At 39.8% G+C, this 16,498-nt stretch overlaps 1 protein-coding gene across 9 annotated transcripts in view; it reads right to left on the bottom strand.

Annotated features, from left to right (window-relative positions):
- DGKI (diacylglycerol kinase iota) overlaps positions 1 to 16,498 on the bottom strand; it is a 203,213-nt gene that overhangs the window by 18,072 nt on the left and 168,643 nt on the right. For all 9 annotated transcript variants that reach the window (XM_021552019.4, XM_021552020.3, XM_085568617.1 and 6 more), the window contains one exon: positions 10,578 to 10,603. In XM_021552019.4, coding sequence (XP_021407694.3) covers positions 10,578 to 10,603 — 26 coding nt within the window. The remainder of the gene's footprint in view (positions 1 to 10,577; positions 10,604 to 16,498) is intronic.

Genomic DNA, 16,498 nt, shown 5'->3' with positions numbered 1-16,498 from the left:
TTAGAGTTCCTCTTTTAAGGTTTTCCAAGGTGTGATACTCTGAGCACCAGGCAATGCTCATGGTCTTGGAAATTTCAGTTTTTCACATACTATACAGGCACAGAATGCCTCATAAATGTAAGGGCTAAGGCCACGACTGCAGCACATCAGATGAATACAGCAGGAAAGAGACAGAAGTGGTCACCATCACATTGTCCACTTCAAAAGCCATGAAAATTCTCAGAAGCAACACAAGAAACAACCCCTTCATGTGTGCCCTGCAGAAAAATTTCCTCCTAATCCCAAAGCTGTTATCAGCTTAACACCAAGGACAGGCACAGGGTTACTATCACACCAGAAACTTCGCTGCTAAAACACCTTCAGAAGGAACATGAAGACAAAAGTTCCTGCAAAGCCTTGTAAGTAGCATCTCAGGATCACAAGGTTTTTGCTTGAAGTAGATTGACACGGAAGATATTAAGTAAGTTAGTTGAATACTCATTAGTGAAACAGTAAAAAGAGATGGTCTGCACTGAAAAGAATCTCAAAGAACAGGGTGGTTCTAGAGCCTGCCAATGTCAGCCATTCAGGGGTAATGTGTCTTTTCACTCAACTAAAAGATTCATAAACCAGAACTATCCTCCAGTTTTTATTAGTGAGATTGCACACCTGATCTGACTCTTTCAATGCCATATTTGAATCCAGTACTTCTGTACCAACTAAGCCACAAGGAATGCAGATAAAAACGTACAGCAACTTTGAAGTTTTCAACACTTACAAACAATTCTTCAGCGAAGATCTAAAAATTTTGAATGAAGGGAGCATAATTATTTAAAACTATGTTATAAATTATAAGCACCACACCAGGGAGTTGTCATATTCATGATTAAAATGCAGGCAATTACAGACCTATGAATGAAACGCAGTGTGACAGCAGAATGTTTTCAATAATGCATCTTATCATGAGTTAAAAAATACCAAAGTATCAATGCATCTAATCAGAGTATGACACTATTTAAGCACATGGGAAATTATGGCAGAATTCAGTTACCATAACTCAAGACCTGGTTGGAGGAGGCTGCTTTGACCACGGTGGTTTGGTGGGTGGCATCCCTGCCCATGGCAGGGGAGTTGGAACTAGGTGCTCTTTTAAGGTTTCTTCCAATCCAAACCATTCTATGATTCTCTGATCTCAAGCAGAATTAGGGCTCATAAAACCTTTAGCTCTTTCAAAAGAGTAAAACAGCTGATAATCTGAAGTGACCAGCTCCTTGCAGAAACATCATTTAACAGACAATGCCTGCATCTGTCCAGCCCTTTCTAAGACACATCTAATGCACTGATTCAGCATTTGGAATTGATATACCATCAGCATTTCAGTGCTGGATGCTTCTTACTGGTTGGAGGTAGCTAATAAAAAATATAAGACCTTTGGTGTGGAGCGCCCAGAATTTGAGTGTCAATGTTCACCACCATGTCCTGCTAGAGTGCTCAAGGGAACTCATAAAATACTGCCTTGTTCAAACCTTGTAGAGCTGATAATGGAGAAGAAACTATAGGAGAAGGTGACATTATCAGATTTTTGAGTTATTAGACTTGGACTATCATTAGCTTCCAGAACACTTCCAATGCCTTATTGTTGTTTTAGTCTTTGTATAATTCATAGAGTGAAAATTTTAAAGTAATTACTGCTTTACATATTGAGATGTTAAAAGCTGACCCACCCTGATTAGAGGAGTACTTTTACATAGTTGGAGTCTTCTGAGCTGTTAAAGATCAGCATTACAGGAAAGATAACAAAAGAAGCCCTCAGGGTTTATTTTTCACCAGTTTTACAGATATCAATAACTTCTATTTCAATCACTCCAAAAGCTACACTCTCAAAAGACTGGAGTCCAATTCAGAAATACACTATTTTCTCTGTAAACAACAATTTATTCATAAAAGGTTTATGACAAACTGACAGTAATATAACTTACCCATAAATGTACAGAACTGATTTCTTTCTACTCTAGCCATGATCTTCAGCCTTAACCTCCAGATGAAAGGAATGGGGAGTACCACAGAGAATTGCTTTGTGGATTACTTCCCTTCTGAGAGGACTGTGAGAAAAAGACACCTGAGATAAAAAGCAGTGAATTCCCTTGGTGTTTCTGAAGGGTCTGACAGTCCCATAGAACCATTTGAGGGATCCATGAAGAGAAGTAGCAAATCTCTGCACTTGAGCTTTTACAGAAACTTTACCTCTTTCCAACAATTTTATCTGCTTTTAAAGTTACAAAAAGAAACAAATCACCTATAAAATACACATGCCAAACTGTCTACATAACTGAGAAATTCAATTACAAAACTGAAAACACTTTGTTGGAATGACTGTGAGCTCACAGGTCTTTGATCTACAGACAATCTCAAGTCTCACCAAATCTGATGGTGATTAAATATTTCCTTTGAAGATAAGCTGAGTGAAAGGAGCAATTAAATTTTTCTTCACGTATTTCATGCACCTGCAAGTAGTGGAAGTGACAACTGAAAACCATGAAGAAACTAGACAGAAATTAAACCTTGCGGGTTAAGGGGTCTTCTAGATGCTGGCCAAAAAAAAAAAAAAAAAAAATCCAGAAATAAATGGTAAAACCACTTATTCTATAGTATATTTCAGTGAATATTCACTATATTCACTGAAATATATTCACTATATTCACTCTTCTATATTCATCTAGACATATTCACTGATATATATTCACCACATATAAGTTATTCTATAGTCACTGAATTCACTGAATATAGTGAATATTTACACTGAAATATTCTATTCACAGGGAATGGAAAAAGGCTTCTGAACTTGCTAGAGAAGCCCAAAGACTGCAGAAGCATGATGGAAATATGACAACATAAAATAGATGCCGTTTAGAGGTTTCCTGCCTAAATTATAATATCCCTTGTGGTGAATAAAGCAAAGACTTGTTGATTTTTAATTTTTTTCCAACATCTGTCTGTTTGCTACCACTGCCCTAAAGAAACAGGGGTTAAACAAGGGTTCTCCATGGGTTTTCAGATTCTTGGCCTTCTTATGGAACCTGAAGGCAATGCCAGCAGTCTAGGCAGGTCACAAGAGCTCTGCTGTGAGGCACTATTCCCATGAAAGACAACAAAATAAAGAGCCTGAGGGCTCAAAATACTCCCAGGAGACCAAGAAAAATGAGAGGGCACCAACCTGCTGCAACCAAGAGCTCAGCAGCACATCAGCTGAGCAGCAGCCAGGCACACACACCTGTTCAGCAAGAGGGATATTAGGAAGGTCTTCACACACTCTCTTCAGCTACTTCACCTGGACAGGAAAATGTGCAGAAGCACACATCCTCTTATGGTCTGAGAGAGACACTTTTGAAGTCTGCTGGCCCTCTGAATGACTCATGCCTCAATAACATCTATTTCTAGGATTGGACAAAGAGGTAGAAAATCCTTCTAAATATTTGAGGGCCGTCCTTTAGTTACAAAAGCACTGTATCCCATGCAAATTTAGAGAATTGACACAGTTTTGATTGCACCTGTTCGCCTAACTTGTGATTAAGAAAAAAATTTAACATGTAAAAAATTCAATCATTACTTAGGTGGCTATAAATATGCATTATGAACCTTTTAAGAATTTAAAAATTCAAACAACTGCACCAACACACTGGTAGGAGAGAAGGAACTTGTGGGGGAAGGTAAAAATAGCCACACATGCTGGCTGAAGGGAAAGAAAGGCTAAATTCTCACTTATACAGAAGTCCCTTCATACAACCCTGGAAGGATAAAGAGGCTTTCAAGCAGATGTAAATTACACTCAAGCTGCCTTTAAAGCCCCATTTTCACTCAGACTAGTTTAAAGCTACTTTGATGCCAATTAGAGTCCAACCTGAATTGTTTATGTGGCACTAGTGCAGAGCTGAGAGTGCAGCTGATAGTTAGGAGTGAAAGTATTCATATCCTAATGTTGAACTTTTGCTGCAAGATTGTTTAACTCAGATTTACAAAAGGAAAAGATGGTAAAAAAAAAAAAAAATACTTCCTTTGTAAATAGTTCATAACCCCAAAGAACAGTCACAGATAAACTAAGCACCATCTGGCTCACATCATCACTTTTTTGCCTTCCTTTTCTCTTCCACCATTTTTATTTTTAAACCAAGGCAACAATTTATGTCATTCTCAGGAGTGATGCAGTGGAAGGAAATGTCTGTGATGAAGTGAGAACACAAGGCAAGGAAGACTTTGGCTGACTAATGCAGTAATTTTATCAATAGAGTGGTACTACCTTGGCAGAAGGTAAAATAATTAAGCAGAGGTTTATTTTTAAATTAAAAATAAATAGGAGAGCAATAAAGAAGCATTGTGGGTAACACTGTTCCTCTTCTCTGGCTTTGTGGACCATTCCCATCACAGGCACTCTTAGCACACTTCCTGCAGGTTTTTGCCACTGCAACACTGGCTGCAATGCCTTTGCCTGGCAATATCTAAGTAACTCTTTCTTTAAAAAGCTAGGGCTTCACAGGAGGACTACATCATCCAAAATGCAGTTCAAGAATAGTCAAGAATAGTTTTTCTAGCCAAGTTCTTCAGCGGGTGAAGTGATTGCCACTCTTATCTGATTATGAGCAAGCTCCATCAGAAAATAAAAAACAGAAGCATAGCAGGTTGCAAGGTTACCCAGAGCTTCTGCTTGAAAACAAGCACTCTGATTCAGACAACATATTCCTCACTCAAACTTCCTCCAGAAGGGAAAAGCATAATGGCAGTGGACATCATGAAATAAATGTTTTTCTGTTATCATCTGTTACTTATTCAGATGCCCACATCTGCCAGACATCTCCCCTCAGATGTCTGCTGACCCCTCAGACTGCTTGGATATGATAAGAGGTGGGATGTAGGCACCTTTTAAAGGTTTTATCCAGAAAGGACCTCCCTCAGCCCTAGACATGTGCTTTCACAGAATGCATTCTCTCGCCAGGGGGACCCTGGGTCTCCATCAATACCAGCCTCTGCTGAGCTGAGAAGCAAATGAACCAACCCAGAGCAGATCCCCAAGGCATCATTGGCTCAGCCACAGACACTTTCAAAACACTATCCAGGAGGGCTTTCTTCTCAAAGTGGCTAATTAATCAAAATAAATACCTGCAGTCGGGAGCCTCCCTCCAACCCCTCCCATACTCTAATTTGCACAGAGAAAGCATTCCAAGACAGCTCAATTTGTTGCTGGGTAAACAGCTGCAGCATCACCATTAATAATATAGCATCTCCTCTCTCTCTTTAGAAGGCCTCTGGTGTACAAAATAGCCATTCATTTCTTTATCTTTATTTTTTTAATTCTACCAGCACTGAGACGTTTGGATTCATCTGCAGCACCCTGCTCATCCATTTCATCAGTGTGGCAGACTGCTTCAAAACTCTGGAGGAAAACATCCCTTTGCAGACTGTGACTATCAAGATTAGTGGAGAGTGGCTCCAGAAAGAAGAAAGGAGGCCAAGAGAGTGAAGTCTGCCTTCCCACAGGCCACATGGGCAACAGGAAATCCTATCTATCAGAGGTTCCAGGAAGTGTTATTCCTTCCTGTGCTATTTTCTGGGACTCCTGAAACCATCTTCCTGCTTGCATGCATTTAGATTTCCTCTCTTTAATGGAGCTGGAGCACATACCAGAGTGTACAGGACATTCTGCCTCCAAGGCAGGACCAGACACTGCATAGCAAAGCATTTTCCTGTATGGGATGGAGCTACCACCGCCTTCCATGCACACACTTCATCAATCCATTCCTTATCTATTCAGAGGGATATCCAGAGTTACACCTCCCACCTCAAACTTTCAGTCTGAACCCATGCCAAGCAAACCCTATGGAAATTTTTTTCTAATTGAGACAAATTTAGAAGTCACCATTATAAACTCATTTTACTTCTAATGCACTCTTGGCCCTACACAAATCCCTCCTAGGTGTAGGATATCCAGGCATGGATATCGCATGGAGCGACTCCATGGCATGAACCCATCATCTGGCAGAATCTGAAAGACATTTGAGTGTTGGTATTTGTCTTTTGAAGCAGAAAACCCATCCTTTATCTTAATCTCTTGTATAATATTATTACTTTGTAATAACTGTCTTCAAAATTGCTCTATTGAATGCATTTCCCTCTTGTCTGAATTTCTCAGTTGTCCCCTATTCCCTCATGAATTTTGGATCTATTACACACAAAATGCCCAAAACCACAAACCCTAAATCACAGAAATTATGCTGATGCAGCAAAACCACGTGTCTGCTGAAAGAAAACTAGGCAGAAAGCCCAATCTCATTGGTTTATAGAGAAATGAGTAGGAGAGCAGTGACATAAATATTTAAAACCTCTTGTCTTCCGATCAGAATGCAACTCAGGTGTAAGGATTAAGCTCTGGTTGACTGCTACTTGAGGTGCATTAGTATAGCTACTTAAAACTGTATAATTCCATCAAAGTTCCTCTGTTTGAAGTCAGGCACAAAATTATTGAGCAGCATAAGTTCCAAGTTGAATAACACACTGATGAATAACCAAGTTGAATAACACACCAATGTCCCTACACCATTACCAGCAACACTCAAGAATTTGCTGGTCTTTTTTCAGAATACTTGAAATGGAAATAGAACTCATTGTACTCTTTTTAAGGACATTTCCTTCAATTGCTCACGTGATAATGAAGAATCAACCCAAACGTACAAGGTAAACAAAAAAGTGTAGAGAGAACCTAACTTTGGCCAGATAAAAGTATAGATATGAATGTTTAATGTAGATTTCTGCAGGGTGGCTGTAAATAGGGCATGATCCAGTGTGCACACAAAATACGGTGCAGTTCTGAAAGGTGCTGGGTGAATAAAGGGTTTGGCAAAACTCAACCATTCACCTAACGATAACCAGAAAACAAGTGTGCACTGCATAACCAGGCAATGACTGTGTAGTGGAAGCATGATCCATTAGAAGTCTGCATTCCCATCACACTATCGTACTTGTTCCATAAACAATGGATGCATTAACCTCCAAAAGTGTCAGACCTCCTGGGCATATCACCAGGACTTTTTATACAGCAAAAATACAGCAGGTGATGCCCTTCACTAAAAGATGACTTGCCTGGCCCTCCATCATGACATCTACCATGTCTTCTGTGGGCCTGACACTTGACCATTGTTGAGTCTCATTTAAGCCCAAAACCCAAAAAAACACTGTCTTCCAAGGCTGCAGCTGAACCAGGGCATACCTGACCGACCAGGCCCTTCTTCAGAGTCATCAATCCCCTGTCTAAACTGGTATGCTTTAGGATTTACCTGGCTTGTATCATTTTCTCAATCAGAATTTGAGGGTAAGGGGCTTTGTCTACTCCTTCTGCTAATTAAAAAAAAAAAAAAAAAAAAAAAAAAAAAAAAAAAAAGCTGACGGATTTAACTCTTCAGTTATCTGTTTCCTAGCTACCTGTGCCAAGAACAAAGATACAAACCTTAAGAGGTTGTGGGTATTTTTTCTTTTGAAATTTGAGATCTTCTAGCAGTGCTCTTTCCCTTTCTGTACCCATTAAAATGTCTCTGATTTGTAACTGATAAAGGTGCCTCTAACACGTGTCCCCAACAAGGAGCATTGTCTGCAGTTACAATTGGTCAATAGATGCCCAGTCCCAGACAGATGGTGCTTTATCTTCACCCTCTTGTCAAGACAGCATAATGCATTGTCCTGTCAGGGATTAATGGAAGTGCCACTCACATTAGATGCTAATTCTGGTACAAGTCTGTTAGATGTTACAATTACTCCTTCCCACTAGTGTTTGTGACAGTCTGTCCACACTGGAGCAGAAGCAGGACATCCAGAAACTAAGGTGAGGAGCACAATGGAAAAATCTATACAGAATGCAATCTTGTGGTCAATAGGAAAGGGTAATTTAAAAAGAAAGAGGATGATAATAATAAAAAACCAACAGAAAAACAGCAGAAGAAAAAGTGACAACTGAATATTAAAGCAGAAAAAACACAGATCAGGAACCAAGAGGGAAGTTAATACAAAAAATCTGACACAACAGAAAAAGAGCCTTTTCTCAGTAATGATCAACATATCACATCATCAGAAAATCAGCACTAGAATGGTGTCCATAATGGGGCAGAGCAGCTGTAATACAGGGCAGAGTGTAGGTACAGTGAAGTTACATTATTCCACTGTTGGATCTTCCCTCACTATGTAGGCCAAAGCATTATTGCCTCATTAAAAAAAGTAAATGTTTAACATATTGAATAGGTCCACAGTTGAGTAGTGATTATTAATGAACAGATAAGTCTCAAACTGATTTCAAGATACATACTCCAAGAACAATATGCCAGGAGACATCTGCATAAACACTATAAAAGACAGGTAAATCAGAGATAAGTTTTCAGCTCTCTCATGGACCCTCTTTTTTGTTTGGAGAAGAGATTTGAGATCTAAGTCTAATTTGAGATGCCTCCACACATGCAGTCTCAGTGGACTGAGAACCTTCTAGGCTCTAAGGAGCTTATGCTGCAGCACTTTTATCACATTTTCCTTTTTGCATTGTGCCCATTTACCATGGTCTGTAGCTGGCATAGTGGGTATTGGACCCTTCTTTCTGAAAAGTCACTGGAGAATGGGAAATCTTTTGTGCTTGAGAGAAGCTCCTACATATTTATAGGGATGACAAGCCTAGTTAGAAATTCCATGGTCACAGAATTTCTAATAACTGGCACTATCACATCACTAATTGGTCAAGGCCTTTCACTCTGCATTTCAGAAGAGGTTGCTTATGATAGAAAGGGAAGAAAGGCAAGGAGGAAGAGGCTATTGAGAGATGTTGATCAAACCTGAAAAGCCAAACCATGGCAGCAGATGGTAGATGGCAAACAGGAAGGTTTTGTCAAAAACTCAAATAGTATAAAAATAGTGGAAAGAAGAAAAGCATTCTGACAGCATGAAATATTAACCTTTAAAGATGCACAAGGAAATGCATATACACCGTCTGTTGCTCCATTAATAGATAAAGATGGAGCAATAGAGTAAATGCAAGGGAAATGCAATAGCAAGAGCAGCCCATAACAAGTTTATGCACTGAGATGCAGCTTGAATCCAGGTCCTGAAATAGTGTATTAGACCTTAATGATTTCAAATCCCTTCTGAGAGTTGGAGACATGAGGTATACTGTTAACTTCTCACAGTCTTGTACTGCATATTAGAAACTGTGGTCATGGTAAAAAGCAGATGAACTATTAAACAGGAAAACTCCATCTGGTTCACAAAATCAATGAGCTGTAAATCAAAAAAAAATCTAATAGGGCACACCAGGAAATTAAACCCATATACTTCTGCCAGTCTCATATTTTTATTTGTCATAGGATCCGCTGCTACCAGACACTAGGAATGGACTAGATGGGACAGATATATCATTGCATGTTTGTTCATTTTTATGGCTTTCTTTACAACTTTTGTTACTGAGAAAGGACTCGCCAAGGAGATGGAAGAAGTTCATTAATTACAATGTTTGACATTCATTATAGTGGACTGAAAAACTTGGCTGGAGCCAAGGACAATGTAGGTTGATACCTAACTAGTCACTCCACACTCCAAGTGAACATAGTTCAGTGACACACTTCTAGGCTCAGACCTCCTTCACCTCCATTTGCAACAGCCCTTGCTATTCCCATGTGGACCTTCCTTGAGTAATGCTTATGGTATTGGCCAGAAAATGTTCTGATTCTGTGACTGCATGCAAATTGGATGCCAGAAGAACATAGATATTTCTTTATTGGACCAAAAGTGTATTCCCAGTTCCGAGCCACAGGATGAACTTCTCTCAGACAGTCTCCCTTTTTTGTTCCTCATTCCTTATGCAACTCTGGCAATGCAATTACTATCCCTTCACAGTATATCTCTGGATTTCAGTACCAATGTAGCCATATACTGATATACTGCTGATGGACTTAAGTTTGACACATCATTAAAGCAGCTGGTCACCACCAACTCCCTCTTTAGTCCATAGGGAAAGATCAGATCCTTCAAGTCTCGCTCACAGCAAGCATATTGCTATAACCTGTAGCTCCTGCTACTCAAGCCATGAGATTTTTCCATGTAGAAGTGCCCAGCTAAATTCCCTACTGTCCTACTAAACTGACTTTACTGGCAACCCAAGATAATGTGTGCCCAAGCCTTTAAAACACAACACATTCCCTCTCAGTGACAAAGATGTTGCCCTATGAGAGTCATAAAAGATGTGTTTATCTTTACAAAAAACATGTATTCTCCTTTAAGCCACGTGTTTTCTACAGGTGAACCTCTACACAGTTGGATGAATAAACTGTAAACTCTTGCAATAGTTCATTTGATTAAGCAAGATTCATTTTACAAATAACTCAACAACGTCTGTCAGTCCTAATTAAACTAACCAAATGATCAAGCACTTAATGTCTAGGGGTGAACAGTTTCATCAACATCAAAGTTTCATTTTTATAAAAAAAACATTTTTCTCCACCACAACTGTGTTAAAACAGAGCTTACTCACTAGTCTTTGGTCTTATTTAATATGCTGTTAGTATCTATAAAACAGATCTTACCTTGATCTTCTGAAGAAACTGGTGACCTGGAATAAAACAACAAAACTCAGTCAATCTTGGGTAAAAGGAAGGTGATGAATAAAGTTCAGTCTCAGTCTGGGGAATGGGATATAGAGTAATTTGAAATTTTTATTCTTTATTCCTTAGAAGAGAGGTTTGAAAGGCATCTGACGAAAAAAAAAAAAAATAGAGCTGAACAGGTTATCTAGCAGCAGATTCTGCAGGCCAAAGTGACCATATGGAGGCATCTCTGTGAGGACTGATGCAAAGATTGTCTACAGATACTTGGCAGAAACTCACCTGCTACTGCCACTGCCAGGAGAAAACCTCACAACAAGGGGTGGTCAAGGAAATGACATCTTGGTAGGAACTACAGTGGCCATTTTTTTGCCATAAATCAATGCAGTGGTTAGCATAAAAGTGTAGCCATAATTAATAAGAACTAGTGCCATCTTCACAAAAATAACACAACAGATAAAAAAAAAAAAAGTCTGGACAGATGTAAGTACAGAAAAAAGCAACATACCAGCAGTTACCAGCTTTTGTGTTATATCCTATAACACAAAAGTTATAGGATATCCTAGCCAGTGGATTAGGAGTCTGACAATACCCCAAGAGAGGGAAGGGGTACAAAACACAAGTGACCTCACTGTGTCCCTGACAAAGAGAAGAACCCCAGTGAATTCCAGGGATCTGTGTCACAGTTCCCCCATCACTAAGGATCACATCCTGATGGTTTTGGTCACCACCTAGAACGAAGGAACACCTCCATTTTCCCCTTTGCTTCAGTAGTGTGGCTTAGCAAAACTGCAGCTAAGCATGGAGCTGAATCTGGGATGTACCTTCATTACTCACCCCAGACTGACAGCACACAGTCCAGAGGACTGAACCATTCCTCAGCACTTCCCCAGCACAGATATCAGTTGCATACACAGCCTTCCCACCCAATGAGTTTGTTCCTGCAGCGAGTGAAGCAACCCATATTTCCTTTCCAAGGTATTTAATTTCACAACAATGTACAAAAAAAAAACAAATTAGAAAAGATTTTAAAATGTTAGTGTTGCCAGCAAACAGATCAAAGCCAACATATGAAAAGCAGCCACAGAGGGGTGAAGGGAAAAGCAGGAACAAAGGGGAAAAGAGCACATGTATATTTAACTGAGTCAGCAGGGGCTGAGGGCTGGAGGGGGAAAGAAGTGAAGGAACACTGGGTTAGAGGAATAAAGGAGTTGAGGAAGAAGCCATAATCTCATTTCATAACAGGGGCTTGAAAATGAAGGTTGAGGGATTATAGAACATCAGAAGCAGATATGCAAATATGTAGATGCAAACAGGAAAAATTGAAAGAAAAGAAGGAAGCTTTCCTGCCAAAGTATGTGAATTTTTTTTTTGCTGTAAAATAGAGAGAGATTTGCAAATTAAGAGAAGAAAGAGAGCACAGCTGGAGCAATGGTCACTGTGAAAGGGAAAAAAATTTGATTGCCTAATTAGGATTCTGGCTGCACAAGAAGCCAATGTGTCTGTATGGATCAGAATTAATTAATCCTCTACTCCCATTAAAGGCTCTGATTGCTGCTCAACATCCTAAGCATGTATCCTGCTCTGCTGCAGCCAGGCCAGCTCTGCCTTCACCCTTCAGCCATGTATGTGGAAACACAGCAGGAATGCAAGTAACCCAAAGGATTTAGCAGGTACCACTAGAACTGTCCTGCTTTGACCAGTCAATTACAGACTTTTGTCCTTAACTCCTAGCAGAACCCCTTCTGAACATCAAAACCCACTGCATTTTCTACAAGGCTAAACAAATCAGAATGGGTCATATCAAGAGATTAAAGTTTTTTAGATACTTGAAAATATTTTTATGCACAAGAATCATGCAAGATTCCTTGGCTCACATATTTTGACTCTCCACCCATTTCTAATGCAGTATTGCACTGCATCAGCAGAATTTATTCCTTTGTTTTGTTTCTTAATTGCCCAGTTTCATCACCTTTCAGTTCTTTATTTGAAACAATAAAATAAACAATACAGATTATCCTATAACTTGGCTCTTCTTTATGCTTGGTTAAACAGATGTCATTAGTTCCTTAAAGCATCAACAACAGAAGAGATGTTATTACAATACCAATGCTTTCTCAATTAAAACATTGATTGAAGAGGAGGATGAAAAATATGTTTATTCATATTTTGTGTGCCTAAAATTATTATATATTTTTCAAGATATTATTGCCTTTTTGTTTTGTTGCATATTTCAAATACTATGTTTGTAAGAAATTTAACATTACTACTAATGCTGCTATCAGTGGTTTTATTTGAAAGGATCCATCAAGTAACTGTGTAGCCTGGTATCCTGAGAAAATAAGGTTTATATAATCTTATTTATATCAGTTTCATCAGGTTTATATCAGTATCTTGATGTGTACATATGCACCTTTCTGTCTCACCCTGATAAACTCTGAGCTTGTTGGCTCATTTCATCCCTTGTTAATTGACAGAGAGGCAATTGCTGCTTTCACACAGCAGGAAACAAAATAGCATAAGCTCAACTTTTCTGATGTAGCAGCAAAGCCACAAAGGAAGGTTTTGAATATCCCAGCCACAGGAAAAGCCTCAATGAGATCTTCCATCACTGGAGATACCAAAGGCTCAACCACAATAAACTGAGCTTCCTTTGTTCCACTACTGACATGAAGTATTTTGGCAAAGAGCAGAGAGGACTTTCAGCATCCTCCTACAATTCCAGGCCATACAATTTAGCAAGGGGGAGGGAGGCTTTCCTAACTGCTAAAGTCCTCTCCTAACTACACCAAGGGGAGTCTTGTTTGTCGCTATGCCAGAAGGAAGTGAGGATGCAAAAACCTCCACACTAAAGAGAATTGGGCATTTTGTGCAGTGACTCGTCCACCCCATGCCTATGGCAGGCTCCAAGGGAGGAAGGAGAGAAAGCCTAATGACCTGCTCTAAACCACATCCACTCACTCCACAGCCACAGGGGGCTTTGCTGACAGGAAAAAAAAATCCAGTAGATGCTCATATTTCCGGTCACACATCTTTCTCTCAGGTCTGTAAGAAGTGTGAGAGACATGCTGTGGCAGCACTGGTCACCAGACAGGTGTTCCAAGAAGGGAGGATTCTCATCTGCTAACATCCACACAGGAACCATCTGTCTAGTGCCTGTCAGCTACCCTCCCAGTATGATCCTGGCTATGTGCTTTACTGTCATAAAGAAGCAAGTTATCATCTTCACAGCCTCCATGCCTTAAAAAAAAAAAATACAGAAAAGTCAGAGATGCTTCAGGAAAACTAATATACTGTCAAGGTCTGTGGTTTCACCTGGGTCAAAACACTTTGCCAAATGACATCTTGAAGAGATTTTCATTTGGTTAAACAAAACAGAAAAACTCTCCAGAAAAAGGTTCAGGCACTGCAATATCCTGTTCTTGGCCATTTCAGAATGGAATAACTTTTTTCTTTATATATATATATATATATATATATATATATATAGAGAGAGAGAGAGAGAGAGAGAGAGAGAGAGAGAGAGAGAGAGAGAGAGAGAGATACATATACACACACAAATCAAATGGGTTTTTCTTCTGGTTTTATCTTAGTGTAAAATTAATTTGTAGAAAGAAAGGGTCACCATCTCCCAAAGAGAGTAAAGGCAGGCCAGATTATCTGTGACTGATTACATTTCCAGAGTCATGAGATTCAACTGTCTCTTCTACCAATAGTGATATTTATTTTCCCATGCATAAATGAAACTGGGGAGCCTGATTTCACATATTTTCACCAAAGGCTTTAATCTGACTTTCCTCCTGCTCTAGTTTTACAAACAGCTATTGTTGTAGCAGATAGTTTGAATAAAAACATATTTCTGTGATAGGAAAGAGGATCAGAAGGAAGGAGCAGGAAAAGCAGGTTGTCAAGAAAGGTCTTAACACCTCTGTTTGCTTTCCATGCTGTTCATAGCCCTCCTTTCTTACAGGTCCTGCAGCAGTGTTTTGTTGCAGAGTGGCAAACAGTCCAGAGGGATAACAGAATTTACAAGCCTCAGCCTGCAAGGGGAGGCTGTGCCAGGTCTGTTCCACCACCCCTTGTGCAAGCAAAACAATATCCTTTGGGCTTAATGCAAAATCCTCAAGCATCTTCCAGAAATCAAGGTACACATCCTTAGAAATGCATAAAAAAGCCATAAAAGTGGTGTAAAATAAAGCCTGATCATACATACACAAGATGCATCCAGCAAATTGGAATACTTACAATACTGAAGGCATGAGACCTGCCCACCTGAAATCACAACAGGCCTACAAGTTCACTGTCTGATCCAGAGCTCACTCTTGCAGGGTTTGGATGAATTGCTGCAGAAATCTAATCCTCAGTATAGGCAAGGCAACCTTCAATATCATACAAGCCTCTCTCAAAGAGCCAAACAGCCAGAGCTGTTTCCAAGTGCACATTCCAATGTGCAAGCACTAGGTTTGCTCAGCACTAGATGAGTGGAAGAAGGAATATTCATTTCTAAGGAGGGAAGTACAGGGAATGTCACAATTTTGAGCCTAGTCAACTGAGACTTAGGAACCTAGAGATGTACAGTCAGAGTCCAGGAGATGAATTCTAGCATAATTTCAGCCAAAGAGTACATTATTCATGAAGACAAAAGCCTTTGGAGAAACTAAGTTGGAGCTGATGTAAAGCAGCTATTTTAATCAATAAACCTGAAGCAGAAACTATCTGCAGCAGACCTATTTAAAACCAGCCATTTAATATTTAAAGGCCAAATAACAATCTCTATGCAGCAATTCTACTGGGGTTTATGACCATTCCACTTTTTTCCTGCTTAAGGAATGTATTTCTGCCAACTTTTTAATTCAGTCTGACAACAGCTGCCTGTGATGAGGGGAGAGCAAGAGCTGTCAAATTAAACCCATTCCTTCTCATTTTGCAAGTGCATCTCTTCAGAATCAAAAGTGGCATCCCTGTTGGGATTTATTCACATATCCTCTGATTGCAAATGAAGAAAATTTTTAGTACTTCAAGAATTTTTAAAATATAGGTGAGGAAACCCTCGCATGCAGCAATTTGTATCAATACCCCTGTAACTGTGAGTGCCCTGCAGTCCCAGCTGCAAACTGTATATCATTTTACTGGTAGAAAGGCAGAACTGCTTGCTTTCCTGGTCCCTGATCAGATAATGCTCAGTCTGGCCATCACCATTTCCTCCCATGGCACTTGATGAAAAATAAAAGCCAAAGAATTTCTGAGAGCTTCCCCACACTTTCACTTTGACCCTATACATTCCTGGATCAGAGTGCCCATCAGAGGCTGGAGAAGTACACCGAGTTAGCAAGTTCAGCACAGGCAAATGCAAAGTCCTGCACTTCAGGAGGACTAAACCCATGCAACAAGACAGGCTGGGAGTCCAACACCTGAGAAGAAGCTTTTCAGAAAGGATGCCTGATGTACAAGCTGACCATCTGTCAGCAGCGTTCCCTGCGATGGAAAGGGCCAAAGACACACTGAGCTGTATTTGCTAGAGCAGAGCCATAAAGTAGATTAAAATTATTTTTGACCCTCTAGTCCATGCTTGTGAGACCTGAGAACAAGACAGACATTCACAAGTTGGACTGAGTTCCAGAAAGGCCTGCAGAGATGCTGTGGTTGTAGGATGACAGGCTATGGAAGCAGAGTTCATTCAGCAAGAGAAGAAGGTTTGGACAAAATCTAATTGCTGCTTTCAACTACTTAACAGGAAAGGATAGAGAAAGCAGAGTCTGCATGAAGAAAGAAGCAACAGTCACAAACTGGCACATGGCAAATTCAGATGGGATGTTAAGGAAAGAAAATTCTACCATGTGGATGATCAAAGAGAAGAACAGTCTGTGTAAAGAGATTGCTGAATCTCCAATTTTGCAGATATT

Source organism: Lonchura striata, chromosome 1A (assembly GCF_050655825.1).
Source record: "Lonchura striata isolate lonStrDom1 chromosome 1A, ASM5065582v1, whole genome shotgun sequence".
NCBI lineage: Eukaryota > Metazoa > Chordata > Aves > Passeriformes > Estrildidae > Lonchura > Lonchura striata.
The sequence above is the reverse complement of the archived record's forward strand: the minus strand, read 5'-3'. Positions and strand labels throughout refer to the sequence as shown.